At 42.2% G+C, this 23,917-nt stretch overlaps 1 protein-coding gene across 2 annotated transcripts in view; it reads right to left on the bottom strand.

The window, feature by feature from the left end:
* Positions 1 to 23,917, bottom strand: part of LOC126190985 (meckelin) — a 224,027-nt gene that overhangs the window by 153,683 nt on the left and 46,427 nt on the right. For both annotated transcript variants that reach the window (XM_049931661.1, XM_049931662.1), the window contains one exon: positions 10,744 to 10,889. In XM_049931661.1, the coding sequence (XP_049787618.1) occupies positions 10,744 to 10,889 (146 nt within the window). The remainder of the gene's footprint in view (positions 1 to 10,743; positions 10,890 to 23,917) is intronic.

Here is a 23,917-nt window from a genome sequence, read left to right as displayed (position 1 = left end):
CTTATAAATTTCAAGAACCAGTATTAAGTGAGGAATCTAGGAGTATAACACAGCAACAGAAACTACATATCATCACTCCTGTAGAGGCTGCAAGGAAAAAGAGTTCACTATTTACAGTATGCAGAGAGACATTTGAGCATAATTCTTCCTGCACTCCACAAGAAGAAACCCTAATATGTGGTAAATTGAGAAATAACCTCTGCCATGCACTCCACAGTGATTTATACAGTATGGATATGTATGTAGATAAATTGCAATTGAGGATTAATTCAGGTTTCCTTTCACTCAAACACTCTACTGTTTCTGAAAATAGTGTTACTTACAGACACAATGTTATCATTTATTTTTGATTCTGTTCTATAAGTTTTTATATGAACTACTGCCTTTTACTTCACAGGTAGCCGTCTGGAGTATTGTTCAAGGACATTTACAAATTTAATTGTGCACATAAATTCCAAACTGCAGATACAGCTGCAGCAATATTACCTTGCATCTGTTGATTGTTCATCCTTATTGAAGATACTATCAGTATTGGGTGGATGAAAAAATTGTTCAAGGCTGCACTACTTTGAATGCTTTCATTGCTATCCTTCAGCAAACATATTCCAACCTTTACTATGAACTGATTGACAGATTGAGTGAATGGTGCAAACTTACTGGCATGATGCTGCAGACTCATGTGGCACTGCTCTGCAATCACTGTATTTTTCATCATTATTAATAGGTGCAATCAAAAGTCAAATAATTCTACATATACATCTATATCTATGTCTATACTCTGCAAATCACTGTGAAGTGCATGATACAGGGTATGTCCCATTGTACCAGTTATTATGGTTTCTTCCCATTCCATTCATGCATGGAGCACAGGATCATTTGAATGCTTCTCTGTGTGCTGTAATGATTTTAATCTGGTCCTTGCAATCCCTATATGAGTGATATGTATGGGGCGGTAGCACATTCCCAGAATCATCATTTAATGTTTGTTCTTGAAACTTTGTTAGTACATTTCCTTGGGATAGTTTACATCAATCTTCAAGAGGCTTCCAGTTCAGTGACTTCAGCATCTCTGTAACACTCTCCCATGGGTCAAACAAACCTGTGACCATTAGTTCTGCCCTTCTCTGTGTATGTTCAATATCCTCCGTTAATCCTATCTGGTACAGGTCCCATACACTTGAGCAATGAGTTGCACAAGTAATTTGTAAGCTATCTCCTTTGTACACTGATTGCACTTCCCCAGTATTCTACTAATAAACCCAAGTCTACCACCTGCTTTACACACAATGGAGCCTACGGGATCATTCCATTTCATATCCCTACAGAGTGTTACAGCAAGGCATTTGTATGATTTGGCCAATCCCAATGGTGACTCACTGGTATTATAGTCAGCAGGTATTATATTTTTTTCATTTTCTGAAGTGTACAATTTTACATTTCTGAACATTTAAAGAAAGTTGCCAAGTTTTGCACGACTTTGAAACAAGATTTGACTGAACATTTCTTCGGACAATGGAAACTCCAGGTAGAAATATTAACAATGTAGGAAAAAGACAGATTGCTACTTACTGTAAAGAAGACATGTTAAGTTGCAGAGAGACACAATTAAAAGACATTTACACAGATTTCAGCCACAGCCTTCGTCACTAGAGAGAGGCGCGCACACACACACCATTCACACATACATGCAAGCGCACATCATGCACCCAATTGCCAATTCCAGCATCTCAGGCCAGAATGCAACGTAACGCAAGCAGCAATCTGGAGGAGGCGAGGAAGAAGAAGAGGAAGAGGAAGAGGAAGGGGAAGGGGAAGGGGAAGGGGAAGGGGAAGGGGAAGGGGAAGGGGAAGGGAAGGGGAGGGGAAGGGGAGGGGAAGGAGGAGGGGGAGGGGAGGGGGAGGGGAAGGGGAGGGGAGGTGATGGGGGGAGGGGTAGGTGAGGGGAGGGGGAGGGGGAGGGGATGGGAGGAGGAGGGGGAGGGGAAGGGGAAGGAGAAGGGGAGGGGGAAGGGATAGGAGTGTAAGGGCAAGTAGGGAGACGAACCCTACCTGATGAAGTGTGCAGGGTCTAGAATGTCAACAGGGTAATGTCAGGAGGTTGTCAGACAGGAAGATGGGGAAAAAGAAGCAAAAAGAGAGAGGGGTGGGAAAGACAGGTGGATGTGCTGGCAGAGGGCTGCAAATAAACAGGCTGTGTGATGAGAATGGGGAGGAGATGTACGACAGAGGGGTGGAAACTATTCGGTGGAGGGTGTGGGGACAGTAAGGTACCATGGGTTGAGGCCAGGATCATTATGGGAGTGGAGAGTATGTTGTAAGGAAAACTGCCATCAGCACCGTTCAGAAAAGCTGAGGTTGGAGGAAAGGATCCAGATGGCTCGGATAGTGAAGCGGTCATTGAAATCAACTGTGTTATGTTCAGCTGTATGTTGTGCTTCAGGGTCATCTACTTTACTCTTGGCCACAGTTTGGTGGTGGTCTTTCATCCTGGTGGATAGCTAGTAGGTATCATACCAATATAAAAAGCTGTGCAATGATTGCAGCAGAGCTGGTAAATGATGTGACTGCTTTCACAAATGGCCTAGCCTCTGATGGGGTAGGATAGACCTGTAACAGGACTGGAATAGGAAATGTTGGGTGGGTGAGTTGGGTACCCCCAGTGAAAGAATTTTGGCCCTCACTGACCAACACCTCCAACCAATTTCCCAAAATCTAGCCTCCCACATCAAAGACACCAACCACTTCCTTCATCGACTCTCCACCATTGCCTCCTAGACCCCTACTTGTCACTGTTGACGTCACCTCCCTACACATCAACATTTCTGATGCTCATGGTCTTACTGCTGCTGTTGAACAATACCTTTCCCAATGTCTTTCAGACTCCAAACCCATTACCTCATTCCTCATGCACCCTACTAACTTTATCCTAGCCCACAATTATTACTCATTTGAAGGGAAGGTATATAAACAAATCTGCAGCACAGCCATGGGCACCCACATGGCACCCTCCTATGCCAACCTTTTTAGGGGCTTCCTAGCCCCCTAAAATACCAAACCCTTAATCTGGTTCAGGTTCATTGATGATATCTTCATGATCTGGACTGACGAACAAGACACCCTATCTTTATTTGTTCACACCCTCAACACATTTTCTCCTGTCTGCTTCACGTGGTCCTCCTCAGCTCAGCATGCCACCTTCCTACATGTTGACCTCCTCCTCTCTGATGGCTCCATCCACACCTCTGTCCACATTAAAACCACCAACCACCAATAATACCTGCATCTTGACAGCTGCCATCCCTTTCACTCCAGAAAGTCCCTTCCACATAGCCTGGCCACCCGGGGACAGGATATCTACAGTGACAAATCTCCCTTGCTAAATATGTTGAGGGTTTCATCAAGGCCTTCACAAACAGGCATTATCCCCCAGACCTAGTCTACAAATAGATCTCCCATGCCATTTCCCCTCACACCCCCAAACTTTCCATCATCCACAAGAACCAGCCACAAAGGAGTGTCCCCTTCATCACCCAGTACCACTCCAGACTGGGACAACAGAACCACCTCCTTTTCCAGGGCTTTGATTACCTGCCACTGTGCTCTGAAATGAGGGACATCCTACCAGAGATACTTTCCATCCCTCCTCAAGTGGTGTTCTGTCACCCATCCAATCTCCACAACATCCAAGTCCATCCCTATACCCCTCCCAATCAACATAGGTGCAAAACCTACCCTATCCACCCAGCCAGCACTTCCTATTCTTGTCCTGTCATAGGTTTCTCTTACCACACCAGGGGCTGGGCCACCTGTGAAAGCAACCATGTCATTTACCAGCTCTGCTGCAATAATTGCTTTTTATATTGGTATGACTACCAACGAGCTGTCTGCCAGGATAAATGGCCACTGCCAAACTGGGACCAAGAGCAAAGAAGACAATCCTGTGGCACAGTATACAGCTGAACATAACACAGTTGGTTTCAATGGCTGCTTCATTACCCGAGCCATCTGGATCCTTCCTTACACCACCAGCTTTTCTGAACTGCACAAGTGGGAGTTATCCTTACAACATATTCTCCACTCCCGTAATGATCCCGATCTCAACATGGTAACATACTGTCCCTACATCCTCCAGCCAACAGTTTCCACCCACTGTCTCCTACATCTCCTCCCCATTATCACCTCCCACCCTGTTTATTTGCAGACCTCTGCCAACACATCTGCCCATCTTTCCTGGCCCTCTCCTTTTTTGCTCTTTTCTTTTCCCCACCTACTTGTCCCACAACCTCCTGTCGCTGCACCTGTTGGCATTCTGGTCCCTACACACTCCAACAGACACTGTTTCTCTCTCTCTCTCTCTTTCTCTCTCTCTCTCTCTCTCTCTCTCTCTCTCTCTCTCTCTCTCTCTCTCTCTCTCTCTCTCCCTCTCTCCCCCCCCCCTCCCCCCCCCCCCCCCACTCGTACACTACTATCCCTTCCCCATCCCTGTCCCCTACAGAATTGCTGCTTGCATCCCATGTGATAGTTGCATTCCTGCCTAAAATGCTGGAGTTGGCAGACATGTGTGCATGGTGTGTGTGTGTGTGTGTGTGTGTGTGTGTGTGTGTGTGTGTGTGTGTGTGTGTGTGTGTGTGTGTGTGTTTACTGATGAAGGCTGAGGCCAAAAGCTCTTTGTTGGTGTCTTTTAATTGTGCCTGTCTGCAACTTAACATGTCTCCTTTACGGTAAGTAGCATTGTGAATATTTATTCAGTTTCTTTCAGACAGTACTTCATTACAGATAACTTTATCATCTGCAAAAAGTCTGAAGTTACTACTAATATTGTCCAACAAGGTCACTAATATACAACAGGAACAGCAAGGGTCCCAACACACTTCCCTGGGGCACACCCAAACTTATTTCTACATCTGACAATGACTCTCCATCCAAGATAACATGCTGCATCCTCCCTACCAAGAAGTCCTCAATCCAGTCACAAATTTCTCTTGATACCTCACATGATCAAACTTTTGACAATAAGGGTACGTCTGGTACTGTGTCAAATGCTTTTCAGAAATCAAGAAATACTGCATCTATCTGACTGCCTTGATCCAAAGTTTCCCGTATGTCAGGATAGAAAAGTGTGAGTTGTGTTTCACATAATCAATGTTTTCAGAATCCATGCTGGTCGGCATGTAGGTGGTCATTCTTTTCAAGATAGCTCATTGTGTGTGAGCTCAGCATATGTTCTAAGATTCTACAACAAATCGCTGTCAAGGATATTTTATGATAGTTTTGTGGATTACTTCTACTGCACTTCTTGTAGACAGATGTTCCTGTGCCCTTTTGCAAGAACTGAGAACAGTTTTTTTTTGTTCAAGGGATCTATGATAGATTTTAGTTAGAAGAGGGGCTAACTCAGCCACAAATTCAGTACAGAATCTGACAGGAATTCCACTGGTAATTGGAGCTTTTTTAAGTTTTAATACTTTCAGCTGTTTCTCAATACCACTGACACTAATACTTTTTCATACATCTTTTAAGTGGCAGAAGGATCAATTTAGGGAAATTCTCCTGGGTTTTCCTTTGTACAGGAACATTTGAAAATGGAGTTAAACACTTCAGCTATTGCTTTGCTACCCTCAATTTCAGATCCTGTCTCATTCACTAGGGGCTAAACATTAACTACGCTGCCACTAACAACTTTTACAAATAACCACATTTTCTTCACCTTCTGTGAAAGATCACTTGACAATATTGTGCTACGGTGATTATTGAAGGTTTCACACATTGCTCTCTTGAAAACCAAACATGTTTCATTCAGCATCTATCTATAGCCCTATGCTTTGTTTTATACCTATTATGCAGTAATATCTGTTTCTTTGGAAGTTTCTTTGCAGTGACTTTATAACATGGAGGTTCCCTCCCATTACAAACTATTCTACTAAGTACATATCTATCCAGAGCATGATCAGCTATACTTTTCACATTAAGCCAGTGTTCCTCTACATGCTCCTGACCTGTGCCGAAAGTTTCAAGTTCCTCACTGAGATATGACCCTAATGATTTTTTATCTTGTTTACTGAATATGTATACCTTCCTGCCTGTTTTAGTCATCCTTTGTACTTTGGTAATCATAGCTGCCACAACTACATCGTAGTCACTGATACCAGTGTCAATGGAGACATCCTTAACAAGGTCAGTTCCATTTGTTGCCATTAGATCTAATATATTTCCACCATGAGTGGGGTTCTGAACTATCTGTTCTAGGTAGCTCACAGAAAAGGCATTTAGTAATGCTTCCCAGGATGTCTTATCATGCACACCACTAACAAAATTGTAATTTCCCCAATTGATTGTTGGATAATTAAAGTCGCCACCAATGATTACAATACGATTGAGAAACTTACATACAAGTGAACTGAGGATTTCTGTACAGTTGCAACACTATACATGTTTTAAAGTATAAGACTCTGTATTAAGATGAACAGCTTTTATATGTTCACCCAACTCAGTAACACAGAGGGTAGGATGAAAGTAAATGTTTCTTTTAATTTGCCTTAGTTCTCATCATCATGGTCCATATATTTTTAAAAAAAAGTTATTTTCCATACTCTCTGCAACTATGAAATACACATTAGTATAATTTCTCTCTGCGAATTTCAGTAACTTGTGCAAACTGTAAATGTCTTACTCAGAAGAGTTTCATTTCAGACTCCTCTTACAGCTTTTATACTTTCCAGCATACACCAATGAGCCTTTTCAGGTGGCGGATAGTGATATTTTATCATATGACCCCCCTTATGACTCTTTTCTGCCCGAATGACATTTTAAGACAGTTCCACTATTTTTTTTAGAATTTGCTGTCCAAAATGTGCACCGACAGTAACCTGGTTGCATCCCCAAAGCAGATTTGGAGTAAATAATATGATGACTTTCATCTCAAATAGAAATATTTAACTGTGTCTTCTTTCATGAGTGCAAAATAGTTTTCCTGGCAGCTGCATGCATTATCTTTGCAAAACACTTGCTACTTTTGGAGGATTCATGAGAGGAAAATAAAGCTACTGAAGTGTTAACCAAGAAAATCTTACACAATAAATGAGGTCTAGCTCTAGCCGGCTGTGTTGTCACTCTAGGTGTGAAATGATTACATACAATATCTCTATTAGATGGCCATACTGTAAAATGAATTCTCTTACTTGCGTGAGTCACCTCACCCAGTGATTCCTATTGTACTTTTTTATGCCCAAACTCTCATGATCCCACACAGAAGCACAGAGAGTGCTGCTTGTAACATAAACACACTAGTCACACTAGTGCTTCAGCATCAGCTCCATACACAGACACAAGACTGAGAGTCTTTTTTTTTTCTTTTGTTACTGTTTCACTAGTGTGTGTGTGTGTGTGTGTGTGTGTGTGTGTGTGAGTGAGTGAGTGCGCGCATGCGTGCACGTGCTCGTGCACATGCACATGCACTCCCCCGCCCGCCCACACCATGGGCTTTTCCTGACATTTTTCAGCATAGGATGTGGAGAGCACCACACAGTTTTATACATGAAAACATTGTACTTCATAATAGTTACACCCTGAATACAATTTTTAGTATATTAATCATTGTATATGTAGACAGAGTGCAGGCAACGTGCAAGGGAGTAGCTAAAAGACAGGGTGTAATGGCAGAAGGCTGCCCATAATACATACTATTGACTGAAAGTGTCCCCAACACTATGGGTTGACCCTTAGGGATTGTTGGTTAAAAACAGTCTTGGTTGCAGTTTTAGTTTTTTATTTTTCAACGACGCATTTCGCCTTATTTAGGCATCTTCAGGTTATATACATCGAAAACAGAGAACAAATACATCTATCTGAGAATCGTGATCGTGTTGTGTACACTTGGATAACCTATAAGAATGTATAAACAGATCAACTATTGAAAGAGCAAATACCTTAATGTGGTATTTCTTAGAAGAATCCTTTAGTCAGTGTAGCCAAAGGGCATCGTCAAATATATCAGGCCAACATTGCCTTCGTTAAACTCAGTAAAAACAAGAAATATAAAATAGTAAAATCATTACCTTTCGTTCTCTGTTTTCAGTGTAGATTACCTGAAGATGCCTAAATAAGGCGAAATGCATCATAAAAAACTAAAATTGCAACCAAGACTATTTTTAACCAACACTGTTAAGCACTGGTTTGCTGTATGCCACCTATGGATTGGAAGAATTCCTTAGGGATGATGATGATTATTATTATGGCAATGATTATATGGTCAAACAATGGAAAATATTACTGATGCTATTGCTGGTTATACATTAAGGTTTGCATATGTTGTCTTAAATTTAATTATGTACAGACATTAAAAAGTAAATTACACACATTATCCCACCCTAAGACTATTGCACAACAAGACGGATGCAGTGTGAAAAGAGAGTTCCCGTTCTAGGTTACCTGCAGACAAAATTTGACTGTGGTATGGGTAACAGGTGCATCACAGGGAGAAACTGAAATGTGTTGGCAACTGGAAACAAACTCCAAAGTTGAGGCAGGCGAGACAGCATGATTCTTATGGGCAAAACATAAAGACTAAGAGGTATGGAAAATTAAGCAAAGGTGTCATTCTCCTGCACGATAATGCAACACCCCACATGGTGTGCACTACACAAGCTCTGCCTCAACAATTTTGATGGGAGGTCTGGAAGAATCCACCACAGAGTCCAGAATTTGCAACATATAATTTTGTTCTTTTCAGCAAGGTTAAAGAAAATTGGGGAGGGGGGAGACATTTTCCAGCAATGAGGATGTTCACACAGTGGTTCTTGAATGGTTCCATGACTAAGGAGTGGATTTCTATTGTCATGGAATTGGACAACTGGTACAACATTCTGATCACTGTCCACAGACACAGGGTGACTGTCGAAAAGTAGTGTCATGTACATGTGTCTCTTTGAGGTGTACTGCAATGTTCAATAACTGTTACTTGGCCTGCCGTAATAAAGTGTAACTATGTTTTGAAGTCACCTCATGTGTTGCTAGAACTCATACTTTGTACACAGTTTTCCCTAAAATATCCTTTAAGATCATTTTTGAAGAGATTACTGTCTTTCACTTAATTTACTGAACAACAAGGAGCACTCATTATCAATTTGAGTTTCATTACCTTATACAGTGGTTCCCTTTTCTTTACATTGTTTGATCACATGTGTGCTTATTGAGAAACTATGTATAACTATCTTTCACTAACATAATAGCTTCACACTTAAGGGGGCCATGGCCCTTTACATAAAGATAAAGATACTTTTGCCTCACACAGTTCGAGGTTGGCTCGATATCAATAGTTTGGCACCCTGAGTGCCAGAGAGATACAGTATTGTTAGTAAGTGGAGTGCAGGCAGTATGCAGGGCAGTTGCTAAAAGAGCTCTAAGGAAGCAGGACAGGTTGTCCATAATACATAGTGTTGACTAAGTGTGTCCCCAACACCATGGGTGGACCCTCAGCAATTTACCGATCATGACAAAAGAGTAAATTTTGAAGTGTTTTATTAAGTATCTATGCTGTACCATGATTATGCATTTCGTATCAACCATGTCAGCTGCCTACAGTTGGAGAGAGGACTGTTGTGTGTTTGTGCTAATTAATGTTATAGCATCTGAAGATATCAAAGAGTGACCTGTGATGAGCATAACCCATGAAATTGTAAGGCAAAGGGAGTAACTATCTCACATTTGTCCAAATTCAAGAATATAGGACTAATTAATGTTATAGCATCTGAAGATATCAAAGAGTGACCTGTGATGAGCATAACCCATGAAATTGTAAGGCAAAGGGAGTAACTATCTCACATTTGTCCAAATTCAAGAATATAGGACTTAATTAGAGCTGAACACCATAATGATTATTGTTACAATAGAATCTTACTGAGTGGGTTAATGCATTATTCAACAGATGACGCATTGATACAAAACAATTCCTAGAGCAGAATTAGCCAATCAGCCCCTTATTCTTAGGACACAGTCAGTGTAACTCATTCATTAGACTGCTATTCAAGATGAACAGTATTCAATGAATTGGGAGTGTTTAAAAACATGCACATGCACTGGGAGTGTTTAAAAACACACACACACACACACACACACACACACACACAGGGAGAACACCAATCGTGATTAAGATTTTACACAGAACTTCATGTAACTCCACTAAGGTACTATAGTAACACAGCTCAGTGTTATTTCTGAAGTGTTAAATCAAGTTTGAGCATTTCCCCATAAAGGAACTGAATATAACAAATGCAGGAACGTGTGTCCATAGTATGCTGTCACCACAGCATTTCTCTTCAGCAAATGGACTACCTTGAGTAACAGGAAAATTGGTTTTCTTCTTTCACTGTTATCAATGCAATCTCCAACTCTCTCCACATGCTTAAACCCTTATGATTTTAAATTGTTTGTTTCTTTAATAGACTCATTAATTGTTGAAATAGTTATATTATGAAGTTTCCACCACTCAGTTCAAAGCCCCTAGATACGTAATTTTAGACTAGTTATTGAAAGTATCACACTCAATATTGAAAGAAGAAAAATCACACAGTATGATGATAACTAAAAGTGTTGATAAAACCATGGACATAAGCTTTCCATTACAACAACATTAGAAGGACTTCTGCATTGAAACGTGAATGGGTGGAAAAATGTAATTAAATCAATAAGGTGAATATGTAGGTTTCAGTTGAATGCCATATTATGATTTTATTATGAGCAACATACCTTAATTTACAGAACTTCACATATCTTATCACTGATGGTACCTCACTGAACAGCTGGGACTTCTCTCGTACATTTATACCAATGCCACTTATTTTATCAATAAGATAAAATCGTCGAACTAGCAGCCACTGAGAACTATCTGCAGCCTGTAATTTAAATGACTAACTTTGATATTAATTCTTGACTGATAAAGTATAAGAAAAGAAAGGACAGATAAAGTATAGGAAGAAATCAGCAGCAAAATCTTTTTTTAGTTGGTGCAAGAAGAATTATGGTAGTTATATCCTATTAAAACAATAAGTAAGCCTTGTTATTTAACTAATCACTTTCTATTTCTTAGTTATATAGTAAAAAGTCATACAAAAAGAAACATACTTCATCAACTTTTTAAAAGAAGGAGTAGAGAATGTACAACAGACCACTGCCCAATACTTCTGTTACACGATACTCCCATTATACTTTTTTATTTATTTATTCATTTACACGTCTAGATACACAGGATCAAATTGAGGAGCAAATCTCTAAGGTCATAGAATGTGTCACTACATGAAATTACAACATAAAAGTAATAACAGATAAAATACAATGTTCCTGGACCCAAAAAAGTCAAACATAAGTTTAAGTAAACACAGTCAACTATATTTTCTACAAGCCATGAACTTATGTCATGAACTGCACTATTTGAAACAGAGCCAATGTTGGACACAACACCCTTTACTACCAAGCTAGTGTCATCAGCAAACAGAAATATTTTAGAATCACCAAGCATATCATTGATAAAAATAAGGCATGGCCCCAATACTGATCCCTGGGCCCCCCTATTTGACTGTATCCCACTCAGACCCCACATCACAGCCATTCTCAACACTGTGAATAATGACTTTTTGCTGTCTGTTTTTAAAGCAAGAGGTGAACCAATTGCGAGCTACTCCCCGTATTCCAAATGGTCCAACTTCTGGAGCAATATTTTGTGATCAACACAATTAACCGCCTTAGCTAAATCAAAAAAATATGCCCAGCAATCAAAATCTTTTATTTAATCCATGCAGTACCTCACAGGGAAATGAGAATATAGCATTTTCAGTTGTCAAACGACTTCTAAAGCCAAACTGTACATTTGATACCAAATTATGTGATATAAAAGTATCAATTATCCTTACATATACAGCCTTTTCAATAACTTTAGCAAACATTGATGGCATAGAAATAGGTCTAAAATTGTCTACATTATCCCTTTCTCTCTTTTTATAAATCAGCTGTATTACTGAGTCCTTTAATTGTTCAGGAAACTAACCATTCTTAAAAGATAAACTACAAATATGGCTAAGTACAGGGCTAACATGTGCAGCACAGTGCTTTAATATTCTGCTAGGCACTCCATTATATCCACGAGAGTCCTTCAGTGATTTAATTATTGACTCAATCTTCCCCTTGTCAATATCACTGAGGACTATTTTAGACATCAATCTCAGAAAGGCATTTTCCAAGAGAGTTATATGATTCCCCGTATAAACTAAGTTTTATTTAATTCACCAGCAATGCTCAGAAAATGACTGTTAAATACTGTACATATATCTGACTTATCAGTAACAGAAACATTTTTACTACAAACTGACTTTATATCGTCGACCTTGTGCTGCTGACCAGACACTTCTTTCACAACTGACCATATGGTTTTAATTTTATCCTGTGAAGTAGCTATTCTATTTGTGTACCACATACTCTTTGCCTTCCTAATAACATTTTTAAGCACCTGTTTGAAACACTGTTTGTAATGAGCTACTGTCACTTTGATTGTGACTACTTCAAACATTTTGATATAATTCCCGCTTTGTTCTACATGATATCCTTATCTCACTAGTCAGCCACCCAGGCTGCATTTTGCTGCTAGTACCCAATTTAGAATGTTCTAATTGAAAGCAACTCTAAAAGAGTTTGGGAAATGTGTTAAGGAACGCATTATATTTATCATCTATGTTATTGGCACTATAAACATCCTGCCACTCTTGTTCCTTAACAAGGTATAAAAAAAAGTCTGTTGCCACTGGATTAGCTTTCCTACATAGTTTGTAACTATATGTGACATTTATTTGAGTGCAAAAGCCTTTGAGTGTTAAAATTTGTGCATCATGGTCTGAAAGTCCATTCACTCTTTTACTAACAGAATGCCCATCTAGTAATGAAGAATGAATAAAAATATTGTCTATGGCTGTGCTACTGTTCCCCTGCACCCTGGATGGAAAAAACACAATCTGCATCAGATCATATGAGTTTAGAAGATCTACCAACATCCATTTGTGCATGCAGTACAAGAGGGAAAACAGTAACAGTTTCCAAAATGCGTATAGTCAGGTTTTGTTATCAGTCAACATCTGAAGATGATTTGTTGCAAATGTTATAGATGTTGGGTTCATAGGATCTTCAGCAACCCCATCAGTGCCTTGAGTCCTATGCAACATGCCACCAGTGCACCAACTGCTGGTCATGTGTCAATAGCGCAACATCATTGAGCAGCAATATCGCCAAGCCTCACTCATGTAAGTGACATTATTGTACACAATGCTAAGTAAATTGTGCATTGCTTTTCATACCCTGTACGATTTGGATGATGTTCCATAGACTTGTACGGTTTGCACAGCTTACAAACTCTGGCTTTGGACTTTGTTTTGCATGAGCATGCCTTCGGTAGGTAGGTTGGTTGGTTGGTTGGTTGATATGGGAGAGGAGGTGGGGAAGGAAGTCGGCCATGCCCTTTCAAAGGAACCATTCCATTATTTGAAGCAATTTAGGGGAATCACAGAAAACCTAAATCAGGATGGCCGGATGCGGGTTTGAACCATTGTACTCCTGAATGCATGCCCAGTGTGTGTCACCTCGCTCAGTGCCCTTAGGTACTATTTCTCTCAGACAAAAAGGATTCAGTGCAATCTGGACAACCTGTTTCCCCACTTGAGGGAGCTGCATATTTATCTGTATTTAACGAAATAAATCAGTTTGAAGCCACACCTTAAAAGTGTCATTGAGAAACCACTAAGGATCCTGCAAATCTACTGTTCTTTCAACAAGAGAAATGCCACTACCAGCATTTGTAACATGAACAAGAAAATAAGGAACAACAGAAGCAACAATTGGCATTTTATTGCAACAACACCAACAATAAAATTAGAGAACTTGTGGAGACAATGCATAGCAGCAGACCAAGAACTGCCCTCAACTTTACCTCCATTGAATGAAACAGTAGAGGCATGAGAAATCTATTTGCAGCACCTTCAGCAACATTTCCATGCTCTTCATGTAACATCTGCTGAGATTCAGAGGTTACTTTCCCTCTCTTGGTCATCCCCAGCTATCTTATTCCTGTTGCATAAGATTAACTTTCTGGACAAACAAAGCTCAATTGGCTTCTTATATATGTGCAGTATGTTCTCTGCACATTATGAGGGCAAAACTCACTTCATCATGACTATCTCTGAATTTAATTGGCAGCAGAAACCAACAGTGCAATTAAATCAAACCCTGATCACTGATCTACAAGGCCTCATTCACTGTTGTAAATTTCTTTCTTCTTATCAAAAAATCATGAGAAGCCTTCCTGTGTATAGCTTATGCCTCACGCAAAGGACATTCTCAATCTTTTCAACGGATTGCATACAAAAGGAGTTCGGTTCAAATAGACATTAAACATAGTGACTGGACCCATCACTGGCCATGTATGTGGAAGGCAAAATGTTGGTCATTCTGATCTATGCAGCTCAACTTGACACTGGTACCATATTTTCCCATAAGAATTTAGTTGGAGTAGGGCATACTACTGCATGCACACCCAACAAAACACTGTATACTGAACAGGTAAATAACACTCAGACTGAAAATCAGGCACTGGCTATAATTTATGTGACTAATGAATCTCTCATATTTTTGTATGGCACAAAATCCTCATAAAGCCCATTTTTTGGTCAACAAATCCCCGTGATTCAACTGTTCTCTCTCTCTCTCTCTCTCTCTCTCTCTCTCTCTCTCTCTCTCTCTCCCCTTCTCTCTTTTCCATATCATCTGCTACAGCTAATATCTCTACAAGGAACTTCATATGTGATGTAGATGTTATTGTAAAAATGAATATATTATGTACAGATGTGCTAGGATGGACAAGAGAGTGGGCATCCAATAAAGATCTAATGAGAAAATGACTTTTTACAGATAAACATGAAAAGCATATTTCTGATAGGAGAGACTCAGGGTGCACCCCAGAAACGGCATGCCAGCCACTGACCGTTGTGGCAGCAGTCATGGATCAGGTGAGGTGGACTGAGGTCCAAAAAGTGTGAAAGGAGCTAAAAGAACGAGAAAAGTCTTGCAAGTCTGAAAACAAAGTCCAGAGACGGTGACCACCTTCTGTTCCTTACTCTGGCCATGTCTCTGGAGATAGCACGTGATTCTGTTCCCACACTTTCTAGTGGTTGCCTACAAACGTCATACGGAGAAACAAATCCTCTCAGAAACTTCTATTGGAATGAACCGTCCTTTTCTGAAATATGGGGAGGCTTGGCATGCAAGCCACGTGAAAGAGTGCTAGTTATCAACAGGAAAACCTTCAATGAGAAAAAATTATAAATTATCAATAAGTTCTCCCTATATTCTCCCTGAATGGATGGTGGCTTGCATAACCCTCCCCTCATCCACAGAAGTGGTGTCTATAATTTTTACAGTTTTGTCACACAATTTCTCAGAAAGGCAGGCTGCCCTGATAGGACACTTACAACTATAGGAGGCTTGTGTTACAAATATTTGTCCTTATTGTTGTCAGAAGGAATGTAATCATTTCTCCAGTTTTTAAAAGGGGTTTGCCACTTAATGTCCTACAGCAAGATGTCAAATACAGGGTGGTTATAACTTTCACTACTTGAGCCAGTGTAGACGGAAACCTTCACATTATTAATCACACTATCATCAGTTTATATAGTAACGTCTGAATACAATATATTCTTTCGTGTGTGTGTGTGTGTGTGTGTGTGTGTGTGTGTGTGTGTGTGTGTGTGTGTGTGTGTGTGTGCGTGTGTGTGTGTGTGTTTGGATCTTATGGGCACTCAACAGCGAGGTCATCAGCGCCTTTACACTTATCAAAATGAACGAATGTGGAGATAAACTCTACAATTATTGCTCACTCCTGCACGTGAAATGACCACACACTCACTCTGTCTCACATGCACTAAAACAAATAAGAAAGAGGGAAAGTAGCTATGCTTGAATTTAAAACACAGAGAAAACCAAACATAGAAGATCTAAAAGAGAAGCACAGCGAAATGTGACTGGCCGACCACTTACAAAAGACTTGGGTGAGCCAGTCACTCTGTTGACATATTACAAACATCTCACTAAAATCTTGTTAAAAATGATGGAAAATTCACAAAACTTTAAAACTCAAACGAAATTCGTCTGACCATTACTTAAAATTGAGGGCAGATCCTTTGGTAAATACGTCGTGGCGCACTGGTCAGAAAATAAAACACTGTTCACTAAAATGTGGTATACAGTTATCTGTACACAACAAGCACCACACATTGGAGGGTCCTCTCATAGCAGGTAAGAAGCCATGCATCATAGGGCTGTGGCCTATGTGAAGATGAGTTAGGAGAACCTCATCCCTTCTATGTAGCTGGAAGAAAGTATTCTACGGCCGAATTGTGGGCTTTACTACATGAGCTTATTGTCAGTCACATCCAGCCACTTGTCTTCCTATCGAAACATGACATTGTACCTCAATAATGAGATCATAGAATTCAGAGGGATGGCACACTGAAAGAACTGAGGGTCATGACATGCCTCTTTGACTACTAGATTTGCCCTTCCATTCCCTGCAATACCATATGCCCTGGTATTCAGAAGAAAGGCATCTCCTTTCCCAATCATTGTAGTTGGAGGAGGGCAACCTGAATGCTCTGTATGATTTTGTCTGCTGGGTACTTATGTTGGTCGGTTGGTTTAAAAGATGGAGGAAAGGGACCAAACTGCGAGGTCATCGGTCCCTTGTTCCCAGTAAAATAATTACACAAGGGAAAGAAGAGAAGAAAGGAGACATACAGCACAATAACAGGAGAAAGGAAGAACCAGAAGAACGACAGAAGGACAACCGACACTACTGTGGACAAAACAGGAACAGAAACCCACAGAGAGAAGCAAGAAACAGGTACAAGGGGTAAAAACAAGAGAGCAGATGATGGTGGCTCGCCGACCACGAGAATAAAAAGGAAAAGCCAGCGACTCTGCGACACATTAAAACATCCACCCTAAAAGCATTAGAGTGGACAATACAAAGGGATAAATGACATGCGCTAAAACTTATATAGAATGATAAAACCCACCATCAAGAATAAAATGTAAAACTAAATTAGCCGATGTGGCATTGTCAGCTAAAATTAATAGCAAAGAGTACGGTAATTGAAGAGCCCGTTGCAGGGCAGCCAAAGAAAAGCAGCTCACCAAGATATGGCCCACTGTCAGCCAGGTGCCGCACCGACACTAAGGTGGGTCATCATGGCGCAGGAGGTAGCCGTGTGTCACCCAAGTGTGGACAATGCGGAGCTGGCAGAGAACCACAGAATTCCTGTGAGAGGCCCGCATGGAGGACTGCCACATATTCGTAGCCTCCTTAATGGCACACAGTTTGTTGTGCGTGCTGAGGTTATGCCATTTCGTCTCCCAAAGCCGCAAAACCTTACGGCATAGTACTGAACGCAGGTCAGTTGCAGAGAAGTCCATCTCCATAAGCAGTTTCTGCGTAGCCTGTTTGGCCAGCCTGTTGGCAAATTCGTTGTCCGGGATTCCGATGTGACCTGGGTCCGGACATACACCACTGAATGACCGGACTGTTTCAGGGCACAGATGGACTCCTGGATGGTCGCTACCAAAGGATGATGAGGGTAGCACTGGTCGATAGCTTGTAGGCTGCTCAAGGAGTCAGTATGCAGAAGAAACAACCCCCCAGGGCACAAACGAATGTGCTCAAGAGCACGAGATACAGCCACCAGTTCAGCAGTGAAAACACTGCATCCATCAGGCAAGGAATGCTGTTCAACATGTCCTCCAAGGACATACATGAAACTGATGTGACCAACAGCCATCAAGCTGTCAGTGTAAACCACTTTGTGGCCTCAGTACATTTCAAGAATCAAGAAGAACTGGAAGTGGAGAGCCACGGGGTTAACCGAGTCCTTAGGGCCATGTGAAAGGTCCAGGCGAAGCCGCGGCCTAGGTGTACTCCATGGACATGTACATGAACAGACCTCAAATATAGGTGGTAAAGGCAAGGACTCCAGTTTGGAAAGAAGGGATCAGACATGAACTGCAATTGGAAGCCCTGTCCTGGGCCACAAATGTGGGAGATAAACTGCCATGGGTGGGAAAGAGAGACAGCGATTTGGATGCGCAGGAGAACTATGAATGTGTGCAATGTAACTGGCCAGCAGTTGTGCATGCCTAACCTGCAATGGAGGGACTCTGGCCTCCACAATGACGCTGGTCACCAGACTCATCCTAAAAGCTCTTGTCGCTAGGTGAATGCCACAGTGGTGAACTGGGTTGAGTAAACACAATGCTGAGGGCACCACAGAACCACGAACCAGACTCCCATAGTCAAGGCAGGATCGAACAAGGGCTCTGTAGAGCTGCAGCAGTGTAGAGTGATCTGCACCCCAGTTGATGTTATTCAGGCAGCGGAAGGCATTGAGGTGCTGCCAGTACTTTCACTTAAGCTGACAAAGGTGAGGAAGCCAAATCAATCAGGCATCAAAAACCAGTCCTAAGAATCAATATGTCTCCACTACAGTGAGTGTATCATCATTAAGGTAAAGTTCTGGTTCTGGATGAATGGTACAACACCGACAAAAGTGCATAACACACGACTTTGCGGTCAAAAACTGGAAACCGTGGGTTAGAGCCCATGACTGTGCCTTGTGGATGGCTCCCTGCAGGCGCCGCTCAGGAACACCAGTACTGGTGGAGCAGTATGAAACACATAAGTCATCTGCATACAGAGAAGGTGAGACCGACGGCCCTACAGCTGCTGCTAGACCATTAATGGCCACTTAAAATAGAGAGACACTCAATACAGAGCCCTGCAGGGACCCCATTCTCCTGGGGGAACTATGAGAGGCACCAACTTGGACATGGAAAGTACAAAGCGACAGGAAGTTTTAGATAAAAATCAGCAGTGGGCACCGGAGACCCCACATACAATGTGGCAAGGATATGATGTCGCCAAGACATGTTGTATGCTTCACGTAAAACAAAAAAGATGGCAACCAGTTGTTGGCATCTGGAAAAGGCTGTACGGATGGCAGACTCGAGGGACACAAGATTATCAGTGGTAGAGGAAAAGCCGCCCTCGCATGGAGCCAGTACGCCACAGGAGTCCAGGACCTAACCCAAGCGCTGATACACCATGCGTTCCAGCAGCTTGCAAAGATCATTGGTGAGGCTGATGGGCCAATAGCTATCCACATCAAGCGAGTTTTTACCAGATTTGAGCAGCAGAATGATGGTGCTCTCCCGCCACTGTGATGGAAAGATGCCATCGCACCAGATCCAGTTGAAGATGATGAGGAGATGTCGCTTGTAATCAAATGAGAGATGTTTGATCATCTGACTGTGGATCCGATCCAGCCTAGGAGCTGTGTCGGGGCATTGTGCAAGAGCGCTGAGGAGCTCCTACTCTGTAAATGGGTTCAATGCGGAGTGTAGTGAATGAGAGGACTTTCCCTTCCAGCTGCCATTTGAGAGTGTAAAACTCTGGGGGGTAATTCTCTGATGCAGAGGCTCGAGCATAGTGCTCAGCAAAGTGCTCGGCAATTATGTTTGCATCGGTAGATAACATGCCATTTGTGTTAAGACTGGGAACACCTGTTGGGGTCTGGTACCCGAAAACACGTTTGAGCTTTGTCCAGACTTGGGAAGATGACGTACGGCACCAAATGGTTGAGATATATCTCTCCTAACACTCCTGCTTCTGTCATTTGATAAGTTGGTGAACACGGGCATGGAGCCGTTTAATGGCTATGAGGTGCTCCAGGGAAGTGTGCTGCTTATACCGCTGTAGAGCTCACCAACACTGCTTAATTGCTTCAGCGCCTTCAGGCAACCACCAAGGGACTGCCTTACACCTCGGGCACCCTGAAGAGCGAGGGATCGTGTTTTCTGCCACATAAACTATTGTTGTAGTCACTTGCTCAACCATCACATCGATGTTATCATGCGCAGGAAATTCAATGGTGACAGCAGAGGTGAAAGTTTCCCAGTCTGCCTGGTTTAAAGCCCATCTGAGCAGGCGTCTGTGAGCCTGACGCCAGGGCAGTGACAGGAAGATGGGGAAGTGGTGACTACCACACAGGTTGTCATGTGCTCTCCAGTGGATAGATGGGAGAATTCCTGGACTGCAGATTGATAAATCAATGGCCGAGTAACTACCATGAGCCACACTGAAATGTGTGGCGGCCCCAGTATTTAAGAGGCAGAGGTTGAACTGAAACAGTAAAGTATCGATATCTCTGCCTCAGCTAGTAAGCACAGTGCCACCCCACATGGGGTTATGGGTGTTAAAATCTCCCAAAAGTAGGAAGGTTTTAGGGAGTTGAGCAATCAGGGCAACCAATGCGTTCGGGGGTACTGCACCATCTGGAGGAAGATATATGTTGCAGACAGTTATTTCCCGCATTGTCCTTATCCTGACAGCCACAGTTCAAGAGGGGTTTGAAGGGGCACCATTTCACTACAGACTGAGTTTAGGACATAAATGCAAACTCCACCTGACACTCGATTATAGTCATTACGGTTCCTGTTGTATCCCTTTTAGCCACAGAGGGCAGGGATCCGCATTGCCAAGAACCAGGTTTGCTGGAGGGCAATGCAGAAAGCAGGTGTACAGCTTTTTGTTGCTGTATCTCAGCCCAGCAGTGTAAAAAAACCACCTGCAAAAGAAGGTCCCTGAGGAATATAATACTCTGGACCATATTTAAGTTCTTATGGGGTATGATGGTAACAGAAACATCCCCCAACTTGTCACAAGCAAGTAATGCCCATGACTGGGCAGAGGATGCCGTTTTTATTGAGACTCACCCAGAGCACATTTTGGACAAGCTCTCCACCTCCCCAAACTTGTCCTCCAAATGCCCCACAAAAAACTGAGACTTCATGGAAATGAAAGATTCCCCATCAGCTCTCAAACATACAAGGTACTGGGGCGAATAAAATCCGCTGTCATCCTTAGCCTGGAATTCCTCCCATGGTGTGGCCAGGGAGGGGGACGATTTGGGGTCATATTTCTTAGCTTTGAAGTTAGACTTTGCCCGCTTATAGACTGCTGGCAGCAGACCACCAGCAAGAGATGATGTACTATGCTTCATTGCATGTCATCCACCCTGATGCCACCCACTACGACCAGGGGCCCTCCCCACGGGTGCCACCCAGCCTCAGCAAGGGCCACCTGGCAGGATGGCCATTGCCGGGAGCCTGGATGCCCCAGGGAGACGGATATGAGGTGCTAAGAAGTTCACGGTCATTGACGGCATAGAAAGCGACACTGCATAGTGCATGGTGGAAAATGCTTCCAGGAAGGTGTCCTCGCCCAAGAGATGGAGAATGAGCAGGACTACAAAGCGACGACAAGAAAGTGGGCTAAAGATCTCAATGCACAATGGACACAATGCACCATGTAAGGCACCCTTCCCCAATTGGCTCGCTCTTCGGGAAAATTTAGAAAGATGGAGTTCAAACCTGACAGGGGGACCATCGCATAAAGGCCGAAACACGTGAGGCTCCTTTCAGTTGCCTCTTACAACAGGCAGGAATACATCGGGCCTACTTTAACCCCTGGACCGACAGGGGGGGGGGGGGGGGGATGTACCAATGTTGCAGAGCACTAGAAGAATGTCTCATCTGCTCCACTGGATTTGTGGTTGTACTTGCTCTACAGGGAGTGACTCTAGCATACACTGCATGCGGATCCCAAATGGCACTGTGGCTCATGGTCGGTTGGAGCAAAGGCGTTCCAGAGATGGACGGGCGAAAGTACGGTATGTGGGATAAGTCTAAGTCGGAGCTGAGACAAACTTACATGCCTGATGCATCATGAGGAGCTGCCGACAGATGGCGAGTGGCAATTTCCAGCCTCAGAACAGAGACTAGGTATAGGACTGGTCCAATAAGCACGTAGGCCAGCTGAATCCCCCCATGGTGGAGAGTGGCAATGATTTTCAAGTAAGAAGGCCTCGCTGACCCATCACTGTCCACGTATAGTGCAGCCGCGAATGCATGAGCGCTATAAAATGTGTCTGCTTCCCAAGACCTGTGGCTAAGGCACTTGATGATGTTGAGTGCCTGCAGGATTCTGGCTTTCAGTTCTCTCAGGTTGGATAACCATGACAATTTGCAGTCGAAAATGGGGCCCAGAAACCTCACTTAGTCTCTAAAATGTAGGATAGTGTCCCTCATATGCAAGACAGTAAATTAAAAATACGATGAGAATGATTAAAATGAACACACACACACACACACACACACACACACACACACACACACACACACACACACACACACACATTTATCTGCAGAAAATATGATACTGTTCATGACAATGGCAAAGAGGGTAACACGTAAAACACTGTCCTGAGAAACACCATTCTCCTGCTCAAAACGATTTGACAGTGAGTCACTAACTTGGGTCCTCAAAAACTGCTGAGACAAAAAAGACCATATGAAAATGGGAGGTGGCCATGAATGCCCCATTGATGCAGTTGTGGTAGAATACAGTGTCTCCAAGTAGCATCATATGCCTTACAGAACTGAAGAAAATATCAATACAGTGATGTTTACGTAGGAAGGCCTGCTGAAAAGCCGCCTCCACCAGGGTCAGAGTGTCGACAGTGGACTGAAATCCCTGGAATCCATACTGAGAGAGGCTAAGGAGTTGCCTGGTCTCTAACAACAAGACCAGACAATGGTTAACCATTTGCTCCAGGGTCTTTCCTACACAGCTCGTTAAGGCAATACTTCGACAACTATTGAGCCATGTGCAGTCCTTTCTTGGTTTGAGGAGAGGTATCAACTGTGCCACTCTCCATGAGATGGGGGAGTTACCTGTCTAATAGATAAGATTAAAAGATGCAAGGAGGATTTCCTTTGACATTGCTGGCAAATGATGAAGCATGCAGTACCAGATTTGTTCATGACTGGGTGAAGTTTAATGAGTCTCAGACAGAGCCGATTCCAGCACCCACATGGAGAAAGGGTAGTTGTAAGCTTCTGTTCTCTTCTTGTCTGAACTACTTCTTGTCCACGTTTCATTTCTGTACTAGGCTACACTATGGAAACTGCTTTCAGAAAAGACATTCTAACACTTATATTTATATTTGATATTAACAAATTTCTCTTCTTCAAATACATATTTCTTGCCATTCCCATTCTACATTTAATATCCTCTGTACTTAGGCCATCAAAAGTTATTTTATTGCCAAAATAGCAAAGTTCATCCACTACTTTTAGAGCCTCATTTCCTAATCTAATTTCCTCACAATTGCCTGATTTAATTCTACTATGTTTCATCATCCTTTGTTTTGCTTTTGCAAATGTTCATCTTACATCCTCCTTTCAAGACACTGTCAATTCTGTTCGACTGCACTTTGAAGCCCTGTGCTGATTCTGACAGAATTACAATGACAACAGCAAACCTCAAAAGTTCTTTTTCTTCTCCCTGAATTTTAATTTCCTTTCCAAATTTGTCTTTGGTTTTCTCTAGTGCTTGCTCAATGTACAGATTGAATAACATCTCATGTCCTCAACCACTCCTTCCCTTCCATACCCTTTGACACTCGTAACTGTCATCTGCTTTCTGTACACACTGCATATAAACTTTCACTCATTGTATTTTACCCCTGTTACTTTCAGAATCTCAAAGAAAATATTCCAGCCAACGCTGTCAAAAGCTTTCTCTAAGTCCATGAATGCTGTAACTGTAGGTCTGCCCTTCTTTAGCCTATCTTCTAAGATAAGTAATAGTCAGTATTGCCTCACGTTTCAACATTTCTCCAGAACCCAACCTGATCTTTTCTGAGGTTGGTTTCTACCAGTTTTTCCATTCTTCAGTAAATAATTTGTCAGTATTTTGCAACCATGACTTATTATACGG

This window comes from Schistocerca cancellata, chromosome 6, assembly GCF_023864275.1.
Source record: "Schistocerca cancellata isolate TAMUIC-IGC-003103 chromosome 6, iqSchCanc2.1, whole genome shotgun sequence".
In the NCBI taxonomy this organism is placed as follows: domain Eukaryota; kingdom Metazoa; phylum Arthropoda; class Insecta; order Orthoptera; family Acrididae; genus Schistocerca; species Schistocerca cancellata.
This window is presented reverse-complemented; position numbering and strand designations above follow the sequence as displayed.